Below are 22,902 nucleotides of genomic sequence, written 5' to 3' on the forward strand. Positions count from 1 at the left end.
GGACCCGGCCTCCTCTTCGCGAAGGCCAAGCTGCTCCTTACCTCCAGGCTCCCTGCTGCCTCCTCCGTCGTGGCTTGCACTCCTCAAAGCAGACGGCGCGAAGGGTCCCTCCGCGGAAGCCCCTGCCTTTCCCTCCCTCAGGACCCCAGAAATGGACCCCTCTCTTGGCAGCCGGAAGGAACCTCCCTGGAGAGGACGCGGGGAACCCGGAACTATTCACCGACGGACCCTCTGCCGAGGGAGAATTCCTCTGCGCCTGTGCGGCCGCCGGGCTACGTCACGCGCCCCGCCCCGCGTGACGCCACCTCGCCGGCTAGCTGCCCACCCGACCCCTCCCTTCCCCCGCCGGCGTCAAGTATCGCGAGAGCTGGCGCGGCGTGAGCTGAGCGACTCGCCAGTGCCGGAGCGAGCCGACCGGAAGTCCCTCCCGCCGCCAGCGGAAGTGGGCATTGTTGTCGCTGACGTCACTCGCGGAGGACGCGGGCGTCCCATTGGGTCGCCCTCGCGTTGGGTCGCGGCGCCGTCGGTCGGTCAGTAGCCCGGTCCCATGGCCAGCACCGGCAGCCCCCTGGTAGGCAAGGCAGCCAAGCAGGGATAGGGCGAAGAAGAAGCCTAGGCCGCTGCCGCCGGAACGGGCCTCCGCCAAGGCCCCTCCGCAGGCAGGCAGGCGGCGTCCGTCCCAGGCGAGCTCTGGCTCCGAGGGCACGTCCCTTCGCGGTCGTCGTGGCCCGGAGGAAGGCCTCGTGTGGAGCCGAGGCGGTGCCTCCTCCCTGCGTCCCTCGGGGCAGCTTCTCCTTCTTCCTGGGCAAGAGAGGCAGGGCTGTGCCAACGGTTCCCCTCCGGGGAGGGCTGTTCCACACCGCGCGGTTCCCGGAGCGTTTCCGGCCACTGCCGTCCCCGGAGGGTCCCCCAGGCTCCCCTTCCTTGGGCCTGGCGGCCTTGTTCCGGGGCTGGGAGCGGGACCTTCCGGTGTTCCCTGGTTTTCCTCCCAAGCGCCTCTCCCTCTTGAAAGGCAGCAAATATCTCTGGGCCCAAAGGCCCGTCTTCCGGGCAGATTGAGTAGGGATGTCTCCATCCACGTGGAAGTGGAGCAGGCAGAAGAGTGTCTTCCTGAAAGCCCTTGCTCCGCTGGGGAGACCTGTGTTGGGAGAGCAAGGGGGCTGCCCTCTGCCTGAGCTCAGTGCCCAGGATGCCTCTTGCGGCTGAGGCTCTGTGGGCTGCCAAGGGGGCTGGGGAGGTCTTGCACTGAACTGGGAGGCAGCGGCTGGGAAGGAGCCAGAAGCAGACACAGGGAGCCCCAGGGTTGGTAGGGGCCAGAATCAAGTGGAGGGAGAAGCAAGCACCTTTAGGCATTGCCAGAAGGTTGGCTGTCAGGAGAGATAGCAAAGGGAGGCTCTGTGGGGAGGGCAGTCTGAATTGGACCTTGTGGAAGAGATGGCTGGAGGAGAGGGGCAGCGGAGGCTGCTGGTCCTGCCCTGTCCCACTTGTGGGCCTTTGGAAAGAGAGCAGGGCAGTGGGAAAGAGCCCCATCACCTGGGTGTCCTGGAGGGGCTTTGCCTGGCTGGGTGGGCTCTGGCAGGCAAGCGGGCAGTTGCCAGGTGCCTTGATGACTTCCTTGCAGGGTTGGTGGGTTTCCATTTGGTTCGTGGCCATTTTGTGACTCCTCTTACGCGCTATCCCTCCCTGCTTCCTCAGTACGATGCTGTTCCCATCCAGTCCAGTGTGGTTTTATGTTCCTGCCCATCGCCACCCATGGTGAGGAACCAGGCAGTTTCCAGCCCTCCGCCTCTAGCTGCCTCCGCTGGCAGCAGACCGGGTCTGAGCATGGAGAGCGCTGCGACGGAGCCCCGGGCAAGTGCAGAGTCCTTGCAGCAGCTGCCTTCCCAGCCGCGGAAGAAGCGGCCTGAGGACTTTAAGTTCACGAAGATTCTGGGTGAAGGCTCTTTCTCAACAGTGAGTACCTTTGCCTGGCTGCGAGCGCACTGTCTCTCGGTGCTGCCACCAATACACACACTATGCCCAGCAAGTTGTTCTCTCATTTCCCAGGATTTTAGTCCCTGTGGTCTCCATGCAGAAGGGCAAAAAAGCTAAAAGTGTGTGTGCTCCTGTCTTGATCACTGTGGCCTGTTACAGACTGCCAAAATAAAGCTGCTTCGGGTCTGTTTGGAGGTATGCTATTTAAATGATGCATGCACCCTAAGAATCCAGAAGCTGCACCAAAGCTGCACTCCAGTGCTTAGGAATGGAATGTGGCTTTGGTGCGACCTCCGGACTCTTAGGACCCATGCATCATTTAAACAGCATACCTCCAAAGAGACCCAAAGCAGCTTTATTTTGGCAGTCTGTAACAGGCCTTTGATTCCTGGCCTCCTGCAGTGACCTCAGGGTCTTGAATCACGCTCCACCCCTTCTGCCCTTGCAGAGGCCTGGCTGTCCAGCATAGCTGCCTAAGCAGGCCTGGCTCTCTCACTTCCATGTTTCCTGTCACCCTTGCCCCATGTACAGGCTCATAAGGAAATTGCGGGCCCTGTAAAAAAGATTGAGAGTTGCTTTTCTACTGGGCTCCACAAATGCCCTTCTGCTCCACAGAAGAAGACCATTTTTAGAGCAAGCCTCCCCTTCCTTTTGTGTGTGTGTTTGTGTGTGTGTGTGTGTGTGTATGTATGTATGTATTTTATATATATATATATATATATATATATATATCTGGGGAGTACTATAAGTGAATGTGGTTTCCTCAGAGAGAGTGTGATGGGCCTTTGTACTGTGGACTAGGTGGCCCTCTGGGCTAATAAAGCTTTGCTGGTGGCCAGATTGGGGCCTTTTGCAAAGCTGTTCCCTCCTGATCTGCAAGGACCCTTTCTAGGATCTCGTGTTCAGATTGTAATGGTATCCTTCCTTCACCTGAAACAGGTTGTCTTGGCCAGAGAATTGTCTACCTCCAGAGAATATGCCAGTGAGTAATGCCTTCTGTCAGGGTGGGAGTGGGCTGAGGCCGTTGTCTGGTGGCCCCTGTGCTGGAGCCAAAGGAAATGATGCCATTGCTTCTCTGGGGGCAAAGGTTTCACAGGTCACCTGGCCTCTGAGCCACTTCCTATCTGAGCAGATAGTTTGTCACTTCTCCATTGAGACTCCAAGCAGATTGTAACTCATTTGTTTTTCCAAAAGTTAAAATTCTGGAGAAGCGTCACATCATAAAAGAGAACAAGGTGCCCTACGTGACCCGAGAGAGAGACATCATGTCCCGCTTGGACCACCCTTTCTTTGTAAAACTCTACTTCACATTTCAGGATGATGAAAAGCTCTGTATCCTTTGGGATGAAAATGTTTTCATGGCAATACTTTTTAAGAGTAGGAAATTTGGGCGGAGTAGAGTGCTTCTTTGATGTGCTAACATGATGTTTCCATAATTCTCATTAAAGTTTTTGTAGTGAAAGTGTGGAGAAAGTGGGTTCCTCAATGCCCCTGACCAGCTCTGCATGGGGTATAAGATCCAGTTACCATATAGATGGCTGGCATTTTCTGGGCACATAGGGCCCAAACAGACAGGCCAAAATAAAGCTGCTTTGGAGGTACAGTATGTTGTTTAAATGATGCATGCGTCCTAAGATGCCAGAAGCTGCACCGAAGCTGCGCTCCAATACTTAGGACTGATGTGTGGCTTCCAGCTTCTTAGGACAAATGCATCATTTAAACAGCATACCTCCAAAGTGACCCAAAGCAGTTTATTTTGGCCTGTCTGTTCAGGCCCGTAGCCATCAATTTAGAATTGCCTCTAATATCTTTGTATTTTTGTTACTAAGTCTATAAATTTCTGGCAGAAATCATTCTTAATGGCACACTCAGATTTTGGACTCAGTTATGCCAAGAATGGGGAGCTTCTAAAATACATCCGCAAGATTGGCTCATTTGATGAGACATGTACAAGGTTTTACACGGCTGAAATTGTGGCTGCATTGGAGTACCTTCATGGAAAGGGAATTATTCACAGGTAAGGTGACAAGAGGAAACTGATCGCTTCTCCAGTTGTGTTGCTGCCAACTGCCTTTGGTCTCCCTTTGCGGGGTTTCTCCACTTAGATTAGGAGGTTCCATAAGAAGTAATGGAGTCCCATGAGCCTCCCTTGCAGGGTCCTCCTTCCAAACTCTGCTCCAGGGGCTCCAAGACGGATGGGCTCCTTCCTGCAGCAGGACATCACATCTTCCTCATGTGGTGTGTTGGTTTTGTGATCAGCTTTTGGAGGTGGGTTTTGTTAAAAAATGGGATTCCAACTTCTTGGTCATCCCTGAAGGGACTGGGAATGTGTGATAGGTCTTTGGCATCTGTCTCTTGCTTCCCTTACCCTCACTATTGGTCACGGAAGCAGAGTGGGATGCCTTGGGGGTCAACATCCATCTAGCCAGTGGTGGGACATTTAGGGGGCAACGTGTAATAGAAAGTGGTGGAGATAGTTTCACTTTGGGGGAAGTGGCAGCAGTAGTGGCAGTTTGCCCAGTGTTGAGGCTACAGAATCCCTCCCTGCCCCATGTGCCTATCACTGGTGATAGAACAGGACAACTGGGATTTCCAGCTGCATATGGCTTATCTTCATAATGTGATCCATGCTCCACCAGGACATTTAGGATGCTGTTGGGGGGACTGGAGTTAGAGCGATGGCTCCAGGTCCTAGAGTGAGCTGCAAGAGATTTTTCTTTGCAATGGCAATGGGAGTGCAATTCCTTCTGCATTTTCCCAGTGTGGCTCACTTGCAAGGGACGCCACGCTATATTCTGGGCTGGTGTTCTATCGCCAGTTCCTTTTTGGCCTTCCCCTCCAGAGTCTGCATCTTTTTTGCTCACTTGTTGAATCTGCCTTGCTCCTTCTCATTGATTCTCATCCAACTGAGGTTCATATCTTACCTGGAGAGGTGCTATCTCACTCAGTTTGGAATTTTCTTGTAAGTTGGGGGAAATAGGAGTGAGATGCTGCTGTTTGGTGTTGGCTTCAGGCACACAGCCTGGTCTCTATGAACTGTGTCTTTTGCAGGGATCTGAAACCAGAGAACATTCTGCTGAATGGAGAGATGCACATTCAGATCACAGACTTTGGGACAGCAAAAGTATTATCTGCAGACAGCAAGCAAGGTGTGTGCAGCTTGATACCTCTTCCTGGAAATGAATAAAGTAGCCTTTATCATGTTACTGAAAGCTGGTTACAGTCTCTGTAGAATTTCATTGCTGTCTTTGAGAAGAAAGGTTAAACTCCAGTCGTCGTCTGTTGGAGATGCAGCCAGGAGCAGAGAAGGTTTCATTTAGGCTGGGGGAAGGGGGGGGCTAACCGGATGCCACTGAAATGAGGGAGGAGGTCAGTGGTGCAGTAGTGGGGCGGAGGGGAACTTCCAACATAAGATCCTGTCAGCGTCCAAGATCTGTAGAAACAGCTGATAAAAGGTGATGGAATCGCACAACAGAAAGCAGGGCTCTGTAATCAAGTACACACACAACTCTGAAACTCGATACCGAGAGGCCGAAAGCCTTCAAGGGAGGCTTTTGTTGTGCGACTCCCAGCTTCACTCAGACTTTTAGCAGCATGTCATCCTTACCTGTCCTCCCAACCTTACAGCTTGGGTCCAGGCTATTTGAAGGCTCTCCCTGTCCAAACCCCCCGGGAATATTAAGATGCTCCAGAGAGGTCCTTCTCTCTGTTGCACCACCGTCTCAGGTGCGTTTGGTGGGAACAAGAGAGAGAGCTTTCTTGGTGGCTGCTCCCAAGCTTTGAACCCCTCCCAAGGGAGGCCAGGAGGGCTCCATCTCTGCTGTCCTTCCAGCAGTAGATAAAGATATTCTTATGCTGGCAGGCCCTTGCAAACTGATGAGGGCTGGGAATGTTGTCTTAATGGAATTTTTTAAGGTTTGTATTTTTAACATACTCTATTTTAACTCATAACTGTTTTAACTTTTAAAGTTGTTTAATTGTTTTTTAAGTTTTATATTTATACATTTTAATGTTGTATTGTTTTTAAATTGTATTGTATTAAACCTGTTGTTCACTGCCTTGAGTCCCTATATTGGAAGAAAGGCAGGGTATAAGAAAATAATAATAATAATATAATAATAACAACCTAACTTTACCCCCTGTATGAACCTTCTAGAGTCTTGGGACCCTCAGGGAAGGGGCTTCTCTTTGTCCCACCAGCATCACAGATCCTTCTCTTAAGGACAAGGGAGAGGGCCTTCTCAGTGGCTCTGCCCTCTGTGTGGAAATCCCTCCCACCAGAGGCTTGGTTAGCCCCTTCTCCGCTCTCTTTTCATGGACAGCAAAGCCTTTTTTTATCAAACCAGATTTTAATGAATAACTCCTTGCTGGGGGCTCTTTTTATGATGTGGAGACTCCTCTCTTTTTAACCTTGTTATCTTTTTGAATGTTTTTATTATAAAAAATGGTTTTGCTGTGATGTTTTCAAATTGATGTTTAATTCTTATTAACAGGTTTTAACGAATCTTGTTTTAGCTTTGTGTTGTTTTAGCCTTGGCTATCACTTTTGGAGAAAGGTGTCCCCCAGTGGAATTCAAATAAATAAGTAAATAATGTAAAATCTCCCCAAAAAGTCTGCTAAGGAGGAAAAAGTGGATGAGCTGCTTGTGTGTGCAGAGAGAGAATGTCTGTTTAATGGGTAGTACTAGGGACTGCCTGTCTGCTTGCAGTCTCAGTTAATGATGGTTGTTTTTCCCTCTCCAGCCCGGGCAAACTCCTTTGTTGGGACGGCCCAGTATGTGTCTCCCGAACTCTTAACAGAGAAGTCTGCCTGCAAAAGGTGAGTAGCCTGCCTTTCCCGGGAAGGCTTTTGAGGGATCTGCGCATATGCGTGGGGAGGGGGTGTCTTTTACAGGTGAGGGGGTTCTTCCTTCCCAGAGGTGCCTCCTTTGCCACACTGTGCTCCAATGCTCTTCCACAACAGTTTTAACCAGTTTTGGTCCCAGCTTTTGGAACTTGCCTTCTCCTTTGTTTCTTCCTAGGCATTGAGGAAGTATCGGAGTTTGGCATTTACCTTCTTAACTATAACATAATAGCAAAACTGAAGTTTTGATTTGGCTATAAGCAGTCCTTTTTCTTCTGCCATTTTACTTTTATTTATTGTCTGCCGTTAAGGGTAAAACAGTATCAAGGAGACTTCCAATAGCCAGGAAAAAAACAACATGGCAGCTTTCCAAAACACAATTATGAAGAACCCACAGCTGAACTTGAGATATAAACTCTAAAGTCCAGTAACATCTGGAACTAAAAACATACATTTTGGTCTCTTACTGCTTGACATTTGCTTTGTTTCCCCCTCTGCCCTCCTGTATGGATGAAGTTCTGACCTGTGGGCGCTCGGCTGCATCGTCTATCAGCTTGTGGCAGGGCTTCCACCATTTAGAGCTGGGTAAGACTTTGCAGGGCATGGGTGTCATGGTTTATGGATCAAGTAGGCCAGGGCATCCACATGCCCTCCCATGTTGCTCAGCCTTTGGACCAGTTAATGGGTTGTGGGGAGTGGGGGCATGTAGTTGGTGCTCTCCATTCCCTACCTTTCAGCTTCCCTGCTCCCACTTCACAGCATTAGAACTGGGGCCCCTGAGATCTCCCCAGGTTTCCCTACCCCCCTCCCCGCCCCTATGGTTGGCTTTCCCAGATTTCCCTGCCAGTCTCCATGCCTCCTCTTTCCCAGAGGGAGGAGAGGGGATGGGAAGGTGGAGGAGGAGGAAGAGAGCTGGCCATGGAGGAAGCTTGGCTCCCGGTCCCTGTCCATGTGCCGCCACCCAGCCTCCCAGCCAGGCCTCTCCTTCTCCCACCCTCAATGGCAGAGGGACAGTGAGGGTGACCAGACATGGGGTGCATGGGAGGAGGTGATCACTGTCACTTTGGCCTTGCCCATTTCCACTTCCCCTAAAGAAGGGTAGCTCTTCCTTGGCGACGTGGGGGGAAGATCTGCAATTGTATGCTTCATGTTTGTTTGGTGCAAAGAAAATGTATAGCTTTTAATCTCAGGGTGTAGCTTTGGAAAAAATTTCCATGAGACTATATCTGTATGTAAAACTAGATACACACATTTTTCCCTGCAGGAATGAATATCTTATATTTCAAAAGATAATCAAGTTGGAATATGAATTCCCAGAGAAGTTCTTTCCTAAAGCAAAAGACCTCGTAGAAAAGCTTTTGGTAAGTGAATTTGGTTCGCCAAGGAGACTGAGAGAAGGCTGGAAGTCAGAGCCTAGTTGGAGTGTACTTCTCTGCCCCTCTGTCTTTGGGCCAAGCCTCAGTTGCCCAAGATCCGTTATCCTGGAGCTATGGCAGCCTCTCTCCCCTTTCTCCTTTGCTTTGTCCTCCTTGCCCTCCTTGCCTCAAATTCCTCCCTTTGTCCTTGGGAACTCTCTCCTATTGGGTCTTGGAAACCCCCAGACAGAACATGTCCAGCACAAATTGGGCTCTCCATGGCTCCTGCCCACCCCCCAAATCAGACTGGTCTACCTACTGGAGTATAGTGCCATTTTATTCCCAGAACTCAGTGCGGGGAGGACCTGGCACCCCCTGTGGACTGCAGATGACTTGATGCCCACATGCCTTGGCCATGGCAATCTGTGAGCTGCACCCACCCACCTTGTTCCATTGAGAGGAAAACGGGCCACCTGCTTGACTGATTTCCTAATGGTTGAGTACCCAGGCCGTTATGAGCTCAGCCAGCAGATCTCAGCCTCCCCCCCATCCCCCCCCCCCAAAAAAATGTTGCTTTAAAATCACTCCTCGTTTTGGAAGAGGTGTAACTGTCTCTCATCTTTATCAGGTTCTAGATGCTACCAAGCGGTTAGGCTGTGAAGAAATGAGAGGCTATGAACCACTCAAGGCTCACCCTTTTTTCGATTCCATTACCTGGGAGAATTTGCACCAGCAGACGCCACCCAAACTCACAGCATACTTGCCCGCCATGTCAGAAGATGATGAGGATTGCTATGGCAATGTGAGTGCCACCGTGCAGGGTCCCCGTGTTGCCCCCCTTGGAGGGCTCTGCAGTGGGCCTCTCTCCTCCTCCCAGAGGGAAGGAGGCCACAGTTCCAGCTCCCTCGTGGCCTTTCCCGCGTCCATTTTGGGGCGGTGGGTTGGGAGAGGGGTGCTTAAGTGAATGTTGAGTGGCCTGGGAGGTCTCCCTCCTTCAGCTCTTTGGTGTTCCTGCTGAGTGGAGTTAGAGCTGCTTCTATTTTTTTGGCAGTATGACAATCTCCTGAGTCAGTTTGGCTGCATGCAAGTTTCCAGCTCGGCCTCTTCTCAGTCCCTGTCTTCCCCGGAGACATCTCCTCCACAGACCTCGGACAACAACATTGAGCAGTATATCCATGACCTTGACAGCAACTCCTTTGAACTGGACCTTCAGTTTTCTGAAGAAGAGAAAAGGTTGCTGTTGGCAAAACAGGCAGGTGGAAACCCATGGTAAGCCATCCATCCGTCTGCATGAGAGTTTCCCCACAGCGTCCTTGGGTTTGCAGCTCTCCTGACTTCTGGTGTACTGTTCAAAACCAAGCAAGCATGGCAGAGGAAGGAGGGTGTCCTTGTAGGGCTGGGAGGGGCCTCATGGGCCAGCAAGTCCAGTCCCTATCCGGGGCATCTCTCAGCAGCGGCTGTCCGATCTCTGTTTAAATGCCCAAAAGGAAGGGGAGTCCAGTCCACTGGGGATGTCCTGGGAGGAGATTCTCCCCAGTGTTGGCAGGTGGCAGGGGCTGGCCTGTTTACTTGGAAGCTGGTGGTCTGAGGAGAGCTCCTAGCCATCTGGAGAGGCTGCTCCCATCTGAGGAGTTGTTGCTTCATCCTTGGAGAGAAGGAAAAACTGAACTGTGGGATGGATGACCAAGCAGCACTCTGGATGGTGGCAGACTGCAGTTCCCAATATATATCCTCACTAGCTGAATTCAAAGTGTTAGTCTGTAGAATCAGTATGTTGAGAGATCTTGTAACACCTTTGAGATTAACTGGAATAAGGAAGTTGGCCAGTGAGAGGCTTGGGCCCCTGTGGCTGGCCGTATTCTGTGGCTCCCAGGGTCTTCCGGAGGATGATGTCCTCATCGGGTAGCGACTGTCCAAACAGCCTGTGCCAAGACTCCTTGCTGGTCTGCCCATCTACCTCCAGTCCAGAGCTGTATGTGGCAACGAGAGAAAGGTGGATCCTAATCATTCTCAGGTCTGGAAAAACCAAATTAAGAAGGGGCTTAAAGAGGACTCACATGGTCTGACTTGTGTGCTGGAAGCCCTTTCTCTAGTCTTTGGATAGCCTTCCAACCCTGATCTGGGGGCCTCTGAATTCCTGCTGCTGGAGTCGCTGAGCCCTTGGTTGGGTGAGGAAAGATCCCACCCTCACCCTGAGCAGTCTAATCCGGAGGCAAGGAGGATTCCCCCAAAAATGGCAATGGGCAAGAGTGCTGATGGGAGTTGTAGTCCAAGGGCATTGGGACTGCCTGGGAGGAAGGGCCCCTCTCAGCTGCCCACGCACTGACCCCTGGGGCCTCCAGAGCTGGCTCCTGGCTGATTGTTCAAGTGCTGCAACCACATCCTCCTTTAGAAAGACCCCTCTGCCTAACTGATGGAAATAGCACACAGTGATAGTTTTCTCTTCCTCAGGCACCAGTTCGTAGAAAATAATCTAATACTGAAAATGGGTCCTGTAGACAAGCGGAAGGTAAGTACTTTGACTCTGTGCCTTTGGATTCCTGACAACTTTTCTCCTTGTTGTTTCTAGAGTAGAAACAACTTGCTCTTTCTGTGCCTAAGACCTTTTTTAAGTCTCTACTTTTGAAGCTTTTTAATTAAAAGGGGGGGGGCAAAGAGAGCCATTAAGAGGACCCGAAAGCGGATTCCTTCAGCAGGCAGTTCTTGTATCAGTGAGGGTCACTTGGCTGCCAACTGGGTGATGGAGCCAAGGACCCCCCTCTGTGGCTCCTAGATGGGGAGGGGGTACGGAGCCGTCAACTGGTCTTGGAGAAATTGCAGGCAGAGGGTGGACAGTAAGGCCCCAAGCGCACTGGTTCTTCCTAGCCACAGTCCCCCTTTCTCTCTCTCTCTCTCTCTCTCTCTCTCTCTCTCTCTCTCTCTCTCTAACCCGATTCCTCCCTCCAGCCCTCCTTGCTTTTTTTGGGCTTTTGGGGCAGGCATCACACATGCAACAACACAGTGCTCATGGGACTGAACAAAGTCTGCTGAAGATGCCAGCCACAGAGGCTGGCGAAAGGTCAGGAAGAAACTCTTCTAGAACATGGCCACAGAGCCCCAAAAACCCACAAAAAACAAAAGTCTGCTTTGATTGCAGACTCTTATGGCCAGATGCATTTGTCCTCCTGGTCTCTATGGCCTTCGAATCCCCCATGGGTACCACATGGAGACCCCATAGGATGAGCCATATGAAGCCGGGGGCTTGCCCTGAGGAGTGGGAGGCAGCAACAGAAACCTCCCTGGCAGCACCGGCAGTGCTTGCCCACTAGTGCCATTCTCTGTTCCAGCTGGAGGGAATCTTTCAGCCCTTGGCTCTGAGGCAAAGGACCATCTCTGGGGAGCAGTTGAGCTCTCTAGTCCCTCATACCCCCCCCCCCCACTCCAAATAAGCAACCGAACCTTTGGTGGGGAAGTGACTCTTTGGGGCAAGGAACAGCAGGGCTGGGCTCCCTGACCCTCAGAGTCACGCCAGGGCATCTCTTGTCTTCCCTCCTCTGAGTTAGTTCTGGCAGGCGTGGGGTCAGCAGGGAAAGAGAGGGCCTGCTCAGAAGGCTCTCTGGGCCTCCTTGCTCCATTCTGGTCTCCTGACCTATTGACCTGGGGGCCGCCCTTTGCCAGCCTGGGCTCAGCTGGGGTTCTTTGGCCTCTTCTGCAGGGCCTGTTTGCTCGCCGGCGCCAGCTGCTGCTCACTGAAGGGCCCCACTTGTATTATGTGGATCCCGTCAACAAGGTTCTGAAAGGGGAGATCCCATGGTCCCTGGAGCTGCGGCCAGAAGCCAAGAACTTCAAGACCTTCTTTGTTCACACAGTAAGTGACTCCTCTGGCTCCAATGCTAGTTCAGTGCCAGCCGCCAGCAATCCCTGAGAGGAATGGGAGATGTGGCCGCAGGCTTCTCGAGACCTAGGCAGGTCAGGCGATACAACTGGTGGCCTTGGGGTATATTTGTTTGGTGCCTGGGGCTGCATAGGGAGAAGGGCCAATGGGCTGAGGCTTGTGCCAAGATGGCCGGTCCTAAGTCCAGCTGTTTGGTTGTGTTCCTGGAGCGAGTGGGGCTGGCAAGAAGGAGCACTGAATCCTTGTTTGTTTCCAGCCTAACAGGACGTACTACCTGATGGATCCTAGTGGGAATGCTCACAAATGGTGCAAAAAGATTCAAGAGGTTTGGCGACACAGATACCACCAGAACGCTGCGAAATGAGGCGGCAGCTGCTCATCCTCCTCTGCTCCCTGTTTCCCTCCGTGCTGCTAGAGAGCCACCAGAGGACTCTTCCCAGCCCCATTAACAACATCCACTTCCAGGGCCAAGCTCTTTCCTTCCCAGAGGAAACCAATGGAATTCAGGGTTGCTTTACTTGCTTTGTGCTTTCTCAGACAGACCTCCCCCTGCTCCCCCTTCCCTCCTGGTCGACTGCTGCAAGTGAGCGGCTGCCTGCAGACTTCTTGCTGCTGTCATTGCAGCCCAGAGCATTGGGGACCCATGGCTCCCGTGACTTTGCAATTGCCAGCCCTGCCTCTGGGCTGCGTCTGGGGGCTTTGAGTGCCTCCCCAGAGTGGACAGCAAGCAAGCAAGCCCTGCTCCCTTCTCTCCTGCTGCTGCCCTGGCCCTTTCCCACAGCTAGTTTGCAGGCGCCTGGCTCCGGTGGCGGCGGCCTGGGGAGTTCTCTGGGCCAGGCCTGCTTCTGGGATTCTCTGCAGATGGTACTTTCTTTACTCTCATGTCTTGCAAATACACTCCTTTGCAGCTGGAAAGAGGGAAATGCTGGACATGGTGCGCGAAGCCCTGGTGGTCTTGTTCCGTAGCATTTTAAACATGGAATTTTAATTTGATGCATTTACATGTTTAAAGAGCATTGAAGTTACCAGCATGCTTTTAACTAATACTAACTGAGAGGTTAACTAGTTGGTATGGAAACTGCCTTGGTGCAACGGAGAGCTGCTTTGCCTTCTTTCTGGAGGAGCGCCGGAGAGAGACGCTTCCTTCCTTCGCAGGGTCAGTCGGCCGGCCGGCCGCGGCGGATGGACAGGAGGCTTTGGGCGGACAACCGGACAGAGGGGCAGATGGACGGAGGGAGGGAGGGAGAGGCCGCTTGGGGGGGCGGGCGACACTGTCTGTACAATTGATGACTCGATGCGTTGTCTCTGTATAATGAGGTGTACAAATATTCCTGCATTGTTCGTTGGCGAAGCGTCGTCCCTTTTAGCAACTTTGGAGATATTTTACATGACCTAAATATATTTAAGCCTCCACTGATTGGACTCATGGCGGCCTTTCTGTGCGTAACTGCCCTCCTCTCTCCCCAGCAGCGTGGCCAAGAAGCCTCCAAGATCATTCCCCAAACGTTTTGCCAAAACTCTCCAAATCCCCCCCCCCCAATATCTCCCCAAATTACCCTTAAAGCCAAGCCCCGAAATCACACCAAAGGACCCATTTTGGTGTGAAAGCCGCCAGATTGGCAACACTCAATTTCTCAATTAAACGGCCGTGACGCAGCCAGGCCCTGCCTCCCAAGGGGAGGGAGGACCGGAAATGGAGGGGGCCCGCCGGACTTCCGGTGCGCATGCGCCGCAGTGGCCCTGGGGCGGAGCGGACGCCTTTCAGGGCGGACCTAGTTCCGGCGCGGAGCCAGGATGGCGGCGGAGAGCCCTTGCCCGCTGCCCGAGACCATGCGTCCGGCTCCGGCGGCTTCTGAGGGCCTTTCCAGGCGGCCCCCCTCGCCCCCTTCCTCCGCCTCCTCTTCTCCTTCCTCCTCCTCCTCCTCCTCTTCTTCCTGCCGCCGCCGCCGCCGAGGAAGCTCGGGCTCCTCTTCCGCTTGGTCCCCCTCGGCCTCTCCGCCCCCGGCGCCCTCCTCCTCCCCCCCCGCGCTGCCCGGCTCCGGCTCCCGGGAAGTGGGTCCGTCTGAACGTGGGCGGGACGTGCTTCCTGAGCACCCGGCAGACCCTCTGCCGCGACCCCAGGAGCTTCCTCTTCCGCCTCTGCCAGGCCGGCCCCGACCTCGACTCCGACAAGGTGACCCCCCCCGACCTCCCGGGGAAGGAGGAGGAGGGCATCCCGTGGGCCTGGGCTAAACGCGGCCTCCTTCCCCCCTCTATCTCTCTCTCTCCGCGCAGGACGAGAGCGGCGCCTACCTGATCGACAGGGACCCCACCTACTTCGGGCCGGTCCTCAACTACCTCCGCCACGGGAAGCTGGTTATCAACAAGGACCTCGCCGAGGAAGGTAGGGGCGGCCTCGGGGCAAAGCCTGGCTGCGAGGGTTCCCCGGCCTCTCTCTGCTGGGAAGCAGGGCCCAAGGCGAGGGCTCTGAGGCCGGTCTCCCTTCTTGCACCAGGGGTCCTGGAGGAAGCCGAGTTCTACAACATCACGTCCCTCATCAAGCTTGTGAAGGAGAAGATCCGGGAAAGGGACAGCAAGACCTCCCAGGTGAGCCCCCCTTCCTCTCTGCCAGAGGCCTTTCCTTTAGGAGGCCAGCGGGGCACTGCCTTCCAGAAGGAGCCCCAGAAGCCAAGGGGCTTCCTCTTCTGCCATTTTGCCCTCCGACGCCTTGACTCCAGGGGTCCTGCCGGCGGCGTCTGTGGGCTGGGAAGTGGGCCTGGCCGGTGGGCTGCCTTCAAGGGACAGACCTGGAGGCCAGCTGCCTGGGGCAGAAGAGCCCCCTTCCCCCCAAGACAAGTTCTCAAAGTGTAGCCTTTGCAAAAAAAAGGCTGAGAAGAGTTGCAATGGAATACTTTCTCTCTTGGAGCGAACAAGGTTTCTCTTCAGAAAACCACGTCCTGGTCATCAAATGCAAGTCATCAGGGGAAAGGAAGAGTAAAAGGGGGACAAGCAAGGCTAGGAAAGGCCTCTGACTGACTGACCAACTGGTCTTCAGCAGATAGGCTCTGCTGAGAGGCAGCATGGTGCTGAGGCTTGAGAATGGGACTGGATTAGACTATTTTGTTGCACAAACGATCAAATGGGAAAAGAGAGGAACAAAGAAGTAAAGATCTTAAAGCCTACTGTAGGAGAGTGTGGCTTCCTGGTTGTTTTAATGAAGCCTCGTGCCTCTGAGAAAGTGCAGCCCTTGGGGGACTTCTTGCCAAATGGCCCCCAGCAGCCAGAAATGAACCTGCCATAAGCCATGGCCACCAAGTGCATTTTGTGACTCGAACCTAGATCTCCCATGGTGGCCACTGTGCCGCACTGACTCTGCGCTTACGGGCGTTTCGCTTCCACATTCAGCACCTGCAAAACCTGGAGGGGTGGATAGTGCAGAAAACGGCAAAACATTGGCCTGTGTTTCAGGTGAAGACAGCAGGGGCGGTGGTCTATGGGTGGGACCTTGCTGCACATTCACCTGTAGCAACCATTTTGGGTCACACTGTAAAAAGTGAGTCATAGGTTTTGTGGGGAAGTTGAATTTCTGGGTTTGTAGTTAGCGGAGTGCCTTCAAAGGGGTGAGGGGCAGCTGGGACTGTGGCCCCCCACTCCCTCTTGCTCCTCCTCCGCCTGTTGTTTTCCCCATAGGTGCCCATCAAACACGTTTACCGGGTGCTGCAGTGCCAGGAGGAAGAGCTGACGCAGATGGTCTCCACTATGTCTGATGGCTGGAAGTTTGAACAGGTAAGGGGCTGGCAGGCAAAAGGCTGGGTGGCCTTTGCAAGGTTGGTACAAGAACGGATCAACTGCCATGGTATCAGCACACCTGGGGTGCTAACAAGCACACTTTCCAGGGACTTGATGTGCAGTGTGGGAGTTGCACTGACCAGAAAAATCAATTAAGATCATGCCTTGTGACATTGGGAAAGTTTAGATACAGCATTTCACGAGTGCCGTGTGCATTGTGTAGTTATGTCAGCTCTCTTTGGTGTCTTTAAACAAGTTGTAAATTGTACTTGATAACCCAGTGCACAAGGTTTAGATCACCCGATTGCTCTGTGCTGGACCTCTTGCTGTCCGAGCCTCTTTATTTGGGATACTCCTGAAGTGCTATAAGTCTTTCAAATAAAGATTTTGCTTCTGGACCTGACTTATGGTATCTCCAAGCCTCTGAGCACCACCATCTAAGGCAACATCTTCCTGTTAAGAGAGATGCAGCAGGTGGGGAGGGGAGGGGAATAAGAGCACGAGAAGGTTCCTGAAGCAGGTTCCAGGGCCAGCATGGCCAGTCAAATACCATGGGGAAGCCCACCAGCCACCCCAGGCTCATCTTCCCTTGTGACTGCTGTTGAGAAGCATAGTGTCTGTGACTGGGGAAGGGACAGACAGGCCCAACACCCCCCACATACATTTTTATTCAGTAGCTTTGAGCTATTAGGGCTCTGAACTCTGTTTATTTGAAGTAGCCTCGTTCTACTGTGCAGCTGGAACAGCCTCCATATCAATGTGTTGGGGTTTTTCATAATATTACATTGGAGGCCATGTCCCAGGCTGGAAGGTAACAGGTCTGAGCTTTTGCCTTTCTCTTCCAGCTGGTTAGCATTGGGTCCTCTTACAACTATGGGAACGAAGACCAGGCTGAATTTCTGTGTGTCGTCTCCAAGGAACTGCATAACACTCCATATGGCACAGCCAGTGAGCCCAGCGAGAAAGCAAAGGTGAGTTGGCAGGAAAGTGCTTCCACCGCAGGGGCTGCTGAAAGCACAGCCTTCCTGAAGGGTCCTCTCTTCATTCTGCCTGGTGTGTGCCTGCTGTGGGCCCTTCCTTGAATTAACGGCTCAGCTTGTTTCGAAGGCTTTCATGGCCAGCATCCATAGTTTTTTTGTGGGTTTTTTGGGCTATGTGGCCATTTACCATAAGAATTTATTACTGACGTTTTGCCAGCATCTGTGGCTGGCATCTTCAGAAGATGTTCTCTGTAGATGCAGCACAGATGCTGGCAAAACATCAGTAATAAACTCTTATGTAACATGGCCACAGAGCCCAAAAAACTATGCTCAGCTTGTTGGAGGGCGGAGGTCTGTCACCCTCCAACCTCATGCTACATCCAGATGTAAATTTTGACCAGAAATAACTGTGCTAATTGGAAATTAGCTTTTAGACGTGAAGGCAAAAAATACCTCCCCAACAGTGGCGAGTGGCGGCGAATTGCTTTCTCTGGACTGAGCATCCTTTTCCCAAAGGAGAGCTGGTCACAACTGTCCCCAAAGTCTGGGAATTGCTAGTTTCTTCAGTTAAAACTTGGCAAGCGTTAAAGATAGACGGAAAATGCTTCTGTCCACTTTTCCATAAAGCTGTTGGTTAGATTTGTCACCATCTCAGAATTTGTTGATCTTCAAAATTATCAAGCTGTATGTCAGGTGACCTGAAAGCAATGCTTTTACTCTGTGTGCGTCACACCAGACTTCACTCTTTACCTTTACTTTCTGTTGGTCCTTCTCTTTGCAAAGAGGCTGCAAGTTAGTCATATATGCAAATGTGTATCTGATACCTCTCTTGTATCTCAGAAGGACTGTGACGCTCAAGAGACTTGCAAAAAAGATTCCAGCAAAAGGGCCTGAATGAATGAAAACCACCCTGAAGCCACCAGATCCTGTTGTATATTGAAAGCTAAACTGGGTCAGCTACCTGGTTGGTACTTGGATGGGAGACTGCCACAAAAAACCAGGCTGTAGACTAAAATAGAGTCTAAAATAGAGGCAGGAACTGACAAAGCCACCTCTGAGGGCTCCTTGCATAGAAAGGACCCTATGAGAAATCCATGGAGTTGCCATAAGTTGACAGGTAAAGGCACAGACAGGCACACACTTACAGAGAGATCAAGAAGACATCATGGTTTGGTCTTCAGATATGGCTTCAGTGCTTGAGATAGCCCCATCTGAGACTTCTGCTTGTAGGAAGAGGCTCGGCTGAGGATCAAACAAGCCACTGGCACACTTTCCATATGGAGTTGTTGCTCTCCTGCTGAGCTGCTGCAGTGTTTGGGGTGCAGAGTGAGTGAAGAGCACCAGGAAGCTGTTGAGATGCTGAATGCGTGGAACAGACAAGACTCTAAAGGCCAGTGTGCAGCTGTTGGACTGGGCAAGGGGCAGGAGTGTGGCTGGAGAAGGCATTTTTTAAAGACCAAGTGCATTTATGCATCTTTTTTTGAAAAAAAAATGCTTTTAAAGATTGAGGGATTTTTTTATTTTCAGCATAAAGCAACCAGATCTGTTGTCTGTTACTGCAAATTAACCTTCATTAAGAAAACAGTCAGTGTGGGGAAGCTGAACACATGCCAAAGGAAGAAAGAAATGTAGAATTACTCGGTAGGGCATCCACTTGTTTTCCCAGAACAAAGGGGCCTGTCTTGCTGGGTTACCCCAACACCAATGCCTTCCCAAAACAACCCATAAACTTACCAGCAGGGCTTCTCTTTGGATCCTTCCCCTGCCCTCTTTCTCCAGATCAGATACGTTGATCTTCTGGCAGCTTCCTCAGCGTTTGGTGTGAGCCTTGGCAGCTCGGTTGCCCTCCACCTTCCCTTCCCACAGCAGACTTCTGGAGGGCTGCGCAGAGAGCGTGCGCACTTGCTTTGGCTTGGCTCAACTCTCACTTTCTTTCTTTTCCTTCCCTCCCCTTTCTTTACACTTGCTGCATGCTGCTCAGAGTGAAGATGAGGAGACGGATTACAATGTGAATGACTCAGATTAAGTGTGGGTGCCATGGTGAGCACTAGGAATCCACCCCACCATCCTCTCCTGGTAGCGCATTTTGTCTTTGTGATTGTAGCTGGCTTTACCCCTCACACTGTGTGGAAACACATCCCTAGGCCTGCATTTGTCTGCCTGGAACCATCCCTGATGTGTTTTAGCAGAAATGTGTGTTGCGGCTCATTCTACTCTGAGGGGAGAGTCTCTATCGTGGAGGCCAGACAGTGCTTTCGCTTGTGCAGCAACCCTCCCTGCCCTGCTCAGCACTGATGGAAGGGCAAAAAAGCCAGATGTGGACAGACAAGAGATAGATGTGACCACTTGGATGCACATCTCATAGTAAGCAGGGCTTCTCAGAGCTTGACATGAACAATTTACTTGTGGGTTGTGCTCTCCTATTCTGTCTGACCTCCCTTGGTTTCAGACTGTAGAAATGGCTTTATCCCCATCCCAGATCCAAAGGCCTCTGGTGTCTACAGTGGACACTTGGACTGAGGTGAGGTGGCAGGGAGCCTGGCTGTTGTGTCCTGGAAGTAGCTGCAGGGTCCCTTCCAGGGGCCATGATGGAGCAGGGGCTGACCGTGAGCCCCATTGTCTGGCCACAGCCATGCATTCTCTGAGGGTTCCCTGGCCCCTGTCCTGTCAGGTGACATTGGGCTCAAGGGATACAAAGAGCGGGAGGAGAGTCTGCAGGTGGTAGTTGCACAGAGGTGACTCTGGGGCACAGGTGCCCTTCTGTTGGAATCCACAACTCTGAGGCTGGGAACAAGCTGCGAAAGGCTCCAGGTTGCCTCTCGACCTGCCTTTTGAAGGAAGGAGCCACTGCCTGGAATGCAGTGGCTTCTAGAATGGGATGCTATGGCCTCAGCCCTTCCAACAATCAGTGCAGGGCCCTCAGCAACAGGGCAGAGGCTCCCTCAGGCGGAAGGGACAGGAGGTCTTGGCCAAGGATGGCTCCTGTGCCGCAAGAGAAGGCAGCAGCTGCCAAGGAATTTCTAAAAGGGGGCTTCTTTTTGAGAAGCCGTGTCAATAGAGACATGTCTGGGTCTTTCCATCAAAATGGAAAATGCAACTGTTAAAATAAAATAAAATACGGTGCCAAAATAGTCTAAAGGCGCCAGATCCTTTCTGATCTTGGAGGTTAAGCAGGGTCAGCCCTGGTTAGTGCTTGGATGGGAAACTGCCAAGGAATACCAGGTGCTGTAAGCTGTATTTTCAGTAGAAAGAACTGCCAAAACCCCACCTCTGAAGATTACTTGACTAAAAACCCTACAAGAATTATAGGGTCAGCAGGTGGCTTGAAGGCACAGGCACACACGCACTTTCCCAAGTGTCATGATCTGGAACTTCAGTGAACAGACTTCTTCCCATTAAAGTTAGAAAATGATTGCTTTACATGTCACTGAATCACTGGCTGTGAAGAAACCAGCTCCACAGAATACAGTGCTCAATTTGTCTCTACTCTTCCATCAGGCCTCTAGTTAAAGCTTCATTAGACCCCCGTAGCTCAGTAGTTTGCTCTGAAGAGTCAGGAAAAGGCAGGAGAGGTCTGACTTCATATGGGAAGAATTAATACAGAAAGTGACTGGGGGTCGGGAGCAGATTGCCATGATGCCTTTTGGGGCGGAGGGCGGGGTGGGTAAATACATAGAGGTTGCTGTGAAAGAGTCCATGCTGGAAACCTTGATGCACTGTAAAAACTTGTTTTCTTCAAAATTGGGGCAGAAAAGGTAACCTAAGTCTCTGCAACAAACACAGTCCAATAAATGTAAAACAAGAGACAGGAGGAGGAAGAGGACGTCTCCCTTACTGGACATAGATGCTCTCAGATCTGCCAGCATAACCAGGTTTTCCTGTCTGCAGACTGGTCCTTTCTCCCCTCGTGACTAACATTCAGTTCCGTATTTTGATGGAAAGATGGCAAGTTGGGAGGGGGAGAAAGAAGCATCATACTACTTGTCTTTACTGCTCCAGGTGAGCAAATAATTTGAGGCAGATAAGGCGGTTCATGCTGGACACGGAGCTAGGGCATGGATCCGGTGGAGGGTTCCCACCCCTGCCCCCAAGGGTTGTTTTTGTTTCCCTGAGGCTTGTCAACGCAGCAAAAGCATTTATCATTTTGCCCATCCCAAAAGCTCTTTTTTCCAGATGGAAACAGACATACTTCCCATGTACCAAACCTAAGGCTGTCTTGTTCCCAGAGTGCCAGACTTGCCAAAGTGGAGTCATACCAGTGGTTTAGTTCCTCCCATCCATGAGGGTATGAATGCCTTCCCTGAAGGGATGCCTTCCCTGAAGGACTGAGGTATTATGCAGGGGAATAGCATAGTCGCTGAAGGTGGGGCTGCAGAAACGGAGCCATTGCTCCGGTGGCAGCAGCCGTGGATGGAGCTGTGGGTTGAGCCTTTGGTAGCTACTTTGTGCCCCTGAATCAGTCAGGGAGAGTGTGGGACTCACAGAAGGAAGAGCTCATGGCGTCTTGCAGGTGAGTTTTGCAGGGACTGGGGCTGTAGGTGCCTGGTCTGCTTCACCCGTCTCCCTTCCTCAGAGTTGGGGGCTTCGGTCCAGGGTTCAGCAGCCACTGCCTTGACTTGGGCCAACTGCAAAAAGGGTTCCTTCTTTTTACTTGGTTCTCACTGAAGCCCTGGATGGTGCTGAGAGAGGGCCGGGTTCAGTTGGAAGAGCCCTTCCAAGGCCCCAGTCCTGTTAGAACAGTTTGTTATTTCCAGTCGGTCACCATGTTTCTCCCTTTCAGATCTTGCAAGAGCGCGGTTCGAGGATGTAGCTGTGCTCCAGAACGGAATGACAAAGACCTTTCTTTTGAATCGCCGCACAAAGATGCATGGCACCAGGAGGAAGCCGCTTTTCCTTCCACATCTTTGTGGGTCTGGATTTTGGGCCTTCTGCGGATGGTGCCCCCTCCTGGGCCCTGATGCCTGCTGGCCATTGTGCTGATCCTGGCCTCATGGAAGACACCACAGACGGCCCTTGTGCCCAGGGCTGCACCTGCTTCCCCACCGGTTGGTCTGCCACCTGGCCCAGGGCTCCCTGGACAAAGCCTTCTTCGCTGCCAGGGACTGGCTTGAACTTCCTTGGTGCCATGTCTCCTCTGGGAGCCTCTCTCTCTCTGAGAAAGATGGACGCTGACCACACGCAAGCAGCCATGGGCCTCTCCTGGGCTATTCAGCCGTGCATCTGCCGCCCCCTGCTTTTGGCCTCTGTCTCTGAGGAGGCCTTTCTCTCTTGCAAGCGTCACTTTGGGGCCAAACGAGGAGCGATGTCTTCCTTTCAGAGCCAAGGGCCCAGAGGGGCCTCAAGAGACTTTAGGGGCACCTGAGAACAGGAGGCAGCCCTGGCACCCCAGTCTCCAGACTGGTCCAGATGGTCTCTGGGGGGGTCTGCTGGCCCAGAAGCCAAGGAGCGAAAGCAGGCCTTCCTGCAATTCTCGGCTGGACGCTTGCAGTCATTCTCTTGTCATCTATGCATCCCTTTGTGGCGTTTTGGAAAGCACTGGTTTCCTTAAGAGAGGCCTGTGGCCAATGTGAAGAAACGCGACTGGAGCTGTTTAGTGCGCTGTGTTTACAGGAAACTTCATGGCATGCTTTTGAAATAGACTATAAGAGAGAAGAGCCATGCCTTTCTCAGCTGCCCCTACATTGGACTCTTTCGTTAGAGGACTTGCAGGAGTCTTGCATGGACTCGGCCTCTGCCCTCGGCCTCTTTCCCGCTCAGGCTGGGCTCCGCAGAAGGACGGAGGGAGGCTAGGGCTGGGCTGCATTCGCCGAAATGAGGCTGTGATTCTGGGAGTGAAGTGTTTCTACTTTTATACTTTTCTAGGCCTCTGTCTTTCATTTCCTTAAAGCGAGTATCAATCATGTTTCCTCTGAAGAGTAGCGTCTTATTTCTGGCGCCTAGGGAACCGAGCGCGCTGCTGCCCACGACCCCCTTCCGCAGCCTCTCCGGGGAAGCAGCCGCGGCGGAGGCGCGGTCGACTCTGCGGCTCCTTGTCCTTCAACGGGAGGAACGGCGCGTTCCCTGGCGTCCGTCCCTTCGGAGCGCCCTTCTCTCCCGCGGAAGGAGGAG

The 22,902-nt window shown here is 52.4% G+C and overlaps 2 protein-coding genes across 9 annotated transcripts; both read left to right on the forward strand.

Moving 5' to 3' along the window:
• The first annotated feature begins 421 nt into the window (after nucleotides 1-421).
• PDPK1 (3-phosphoinositide dependent protein kinase 1) lies at nucleotides 422-13,463 on the forward strand. 2 transcript variants are annotated; one of them, XM_042438193.1, is made up of 14 exons: nucleotides 422-530; nucleotides 1,696-1,953; nucleotides 2,914-2,956; nucleotides 3,169-3,306; nucleotides 3,847-3,991; nucleotides 5,026-5,123; nucleotides 6,718-6,793; nucleotides 7,334-7,402; nucleotides 8,082-8,178; nucleotides 8,801-8,974; nucleotides 9,224-9,441; nucleotides 10,624-10,681; nucleotides 11,867-12,019; nucleotides 12,303-13,463. In XM_042438193.1, the coding sequence occupies exons 2-14, from the start codon at nucleotides 1,753-1,755 to the stop codon at nucleotides 12,408-12,410; spliced, it is 1,578 nt and encodes a 525-aa protein (XP_042294127.1). In that variant the 5' UTR covers nucleotides 422-530; nucleotides 1,696-1,752; the 3' UTR covers nucleotides 12,411-13,463. The 2 variants fall into 2 exon arrangements, with proteins under 2 accessions (XP_042294127.1, XP_042294126.1); XM_042438192.1 differs by having other exon boundaries at nucleotides 438-571.
• A 261-nt stretch (nucleotides 13,464-13,724) lies between these two features.
• KCTD5 (potassium channel tetramerization domain containing 5) lies at nucleotides 13,725-22,696 on the forward strand. 7 transcript variants are annotated; one of them, XR_006100523.1, is made up of 7 exons: nucleotides 13,725-14,219; nucleotides 14,321-14,429; nucleotides 14,541-14,632; nucleotides 15,716-15,811; nucleotides 16,660-16,785; nucleotides 18,025-18,834; nucleotides 21,575-22,696. XR_006100523.1 is itself a non-coding variant. In XM_042437732.1 (7 exons), exons 1-6 carry the CDS (start codon nucleotides 13,740-13,742, stop codon nucleotides 18,818-18,820), a joined length of 948 nt encoding a protein of 315 aa, XP_042293666.1. In that variant the 5' UTR covers nucleotides 13,725-13,739; the 3' UTR covers nucleotides 18,821-18,834; nucleotides 21,575-22,696. The 7 variants fall into 7 exon arrangements, 5 of the variants coding, with proteins under 5 accessions (XP_042293666.1, XP_042293663.1, XP_042293665.1 ...); XR_006100524.1 differs by having other exon boundaries at nucleotides 18,776-18,870; XM_042437732.1 differs by having other exon boundaries at nucleotides 18,776-18,834.
• The last annotated feature ends 206 nt before the right edge of the window (nucleotides 22,697-22,902 follow it).

This window comes from Sceloporus undulatus, chromosome 8 (assembly GCF_019175285.1).
Source record: "Sceloporus undulatus isolate JIND9_A2432 ecotype Alabama chromosome 8, SceUnd_v1.1, whole genome shotgun sequence".
NCBI lineage: Eukaryota > Metazoa > Chordata > Lepidosauria > Squamata > Phrynosomatidae > Sceloporus > Sceloporus undulatus.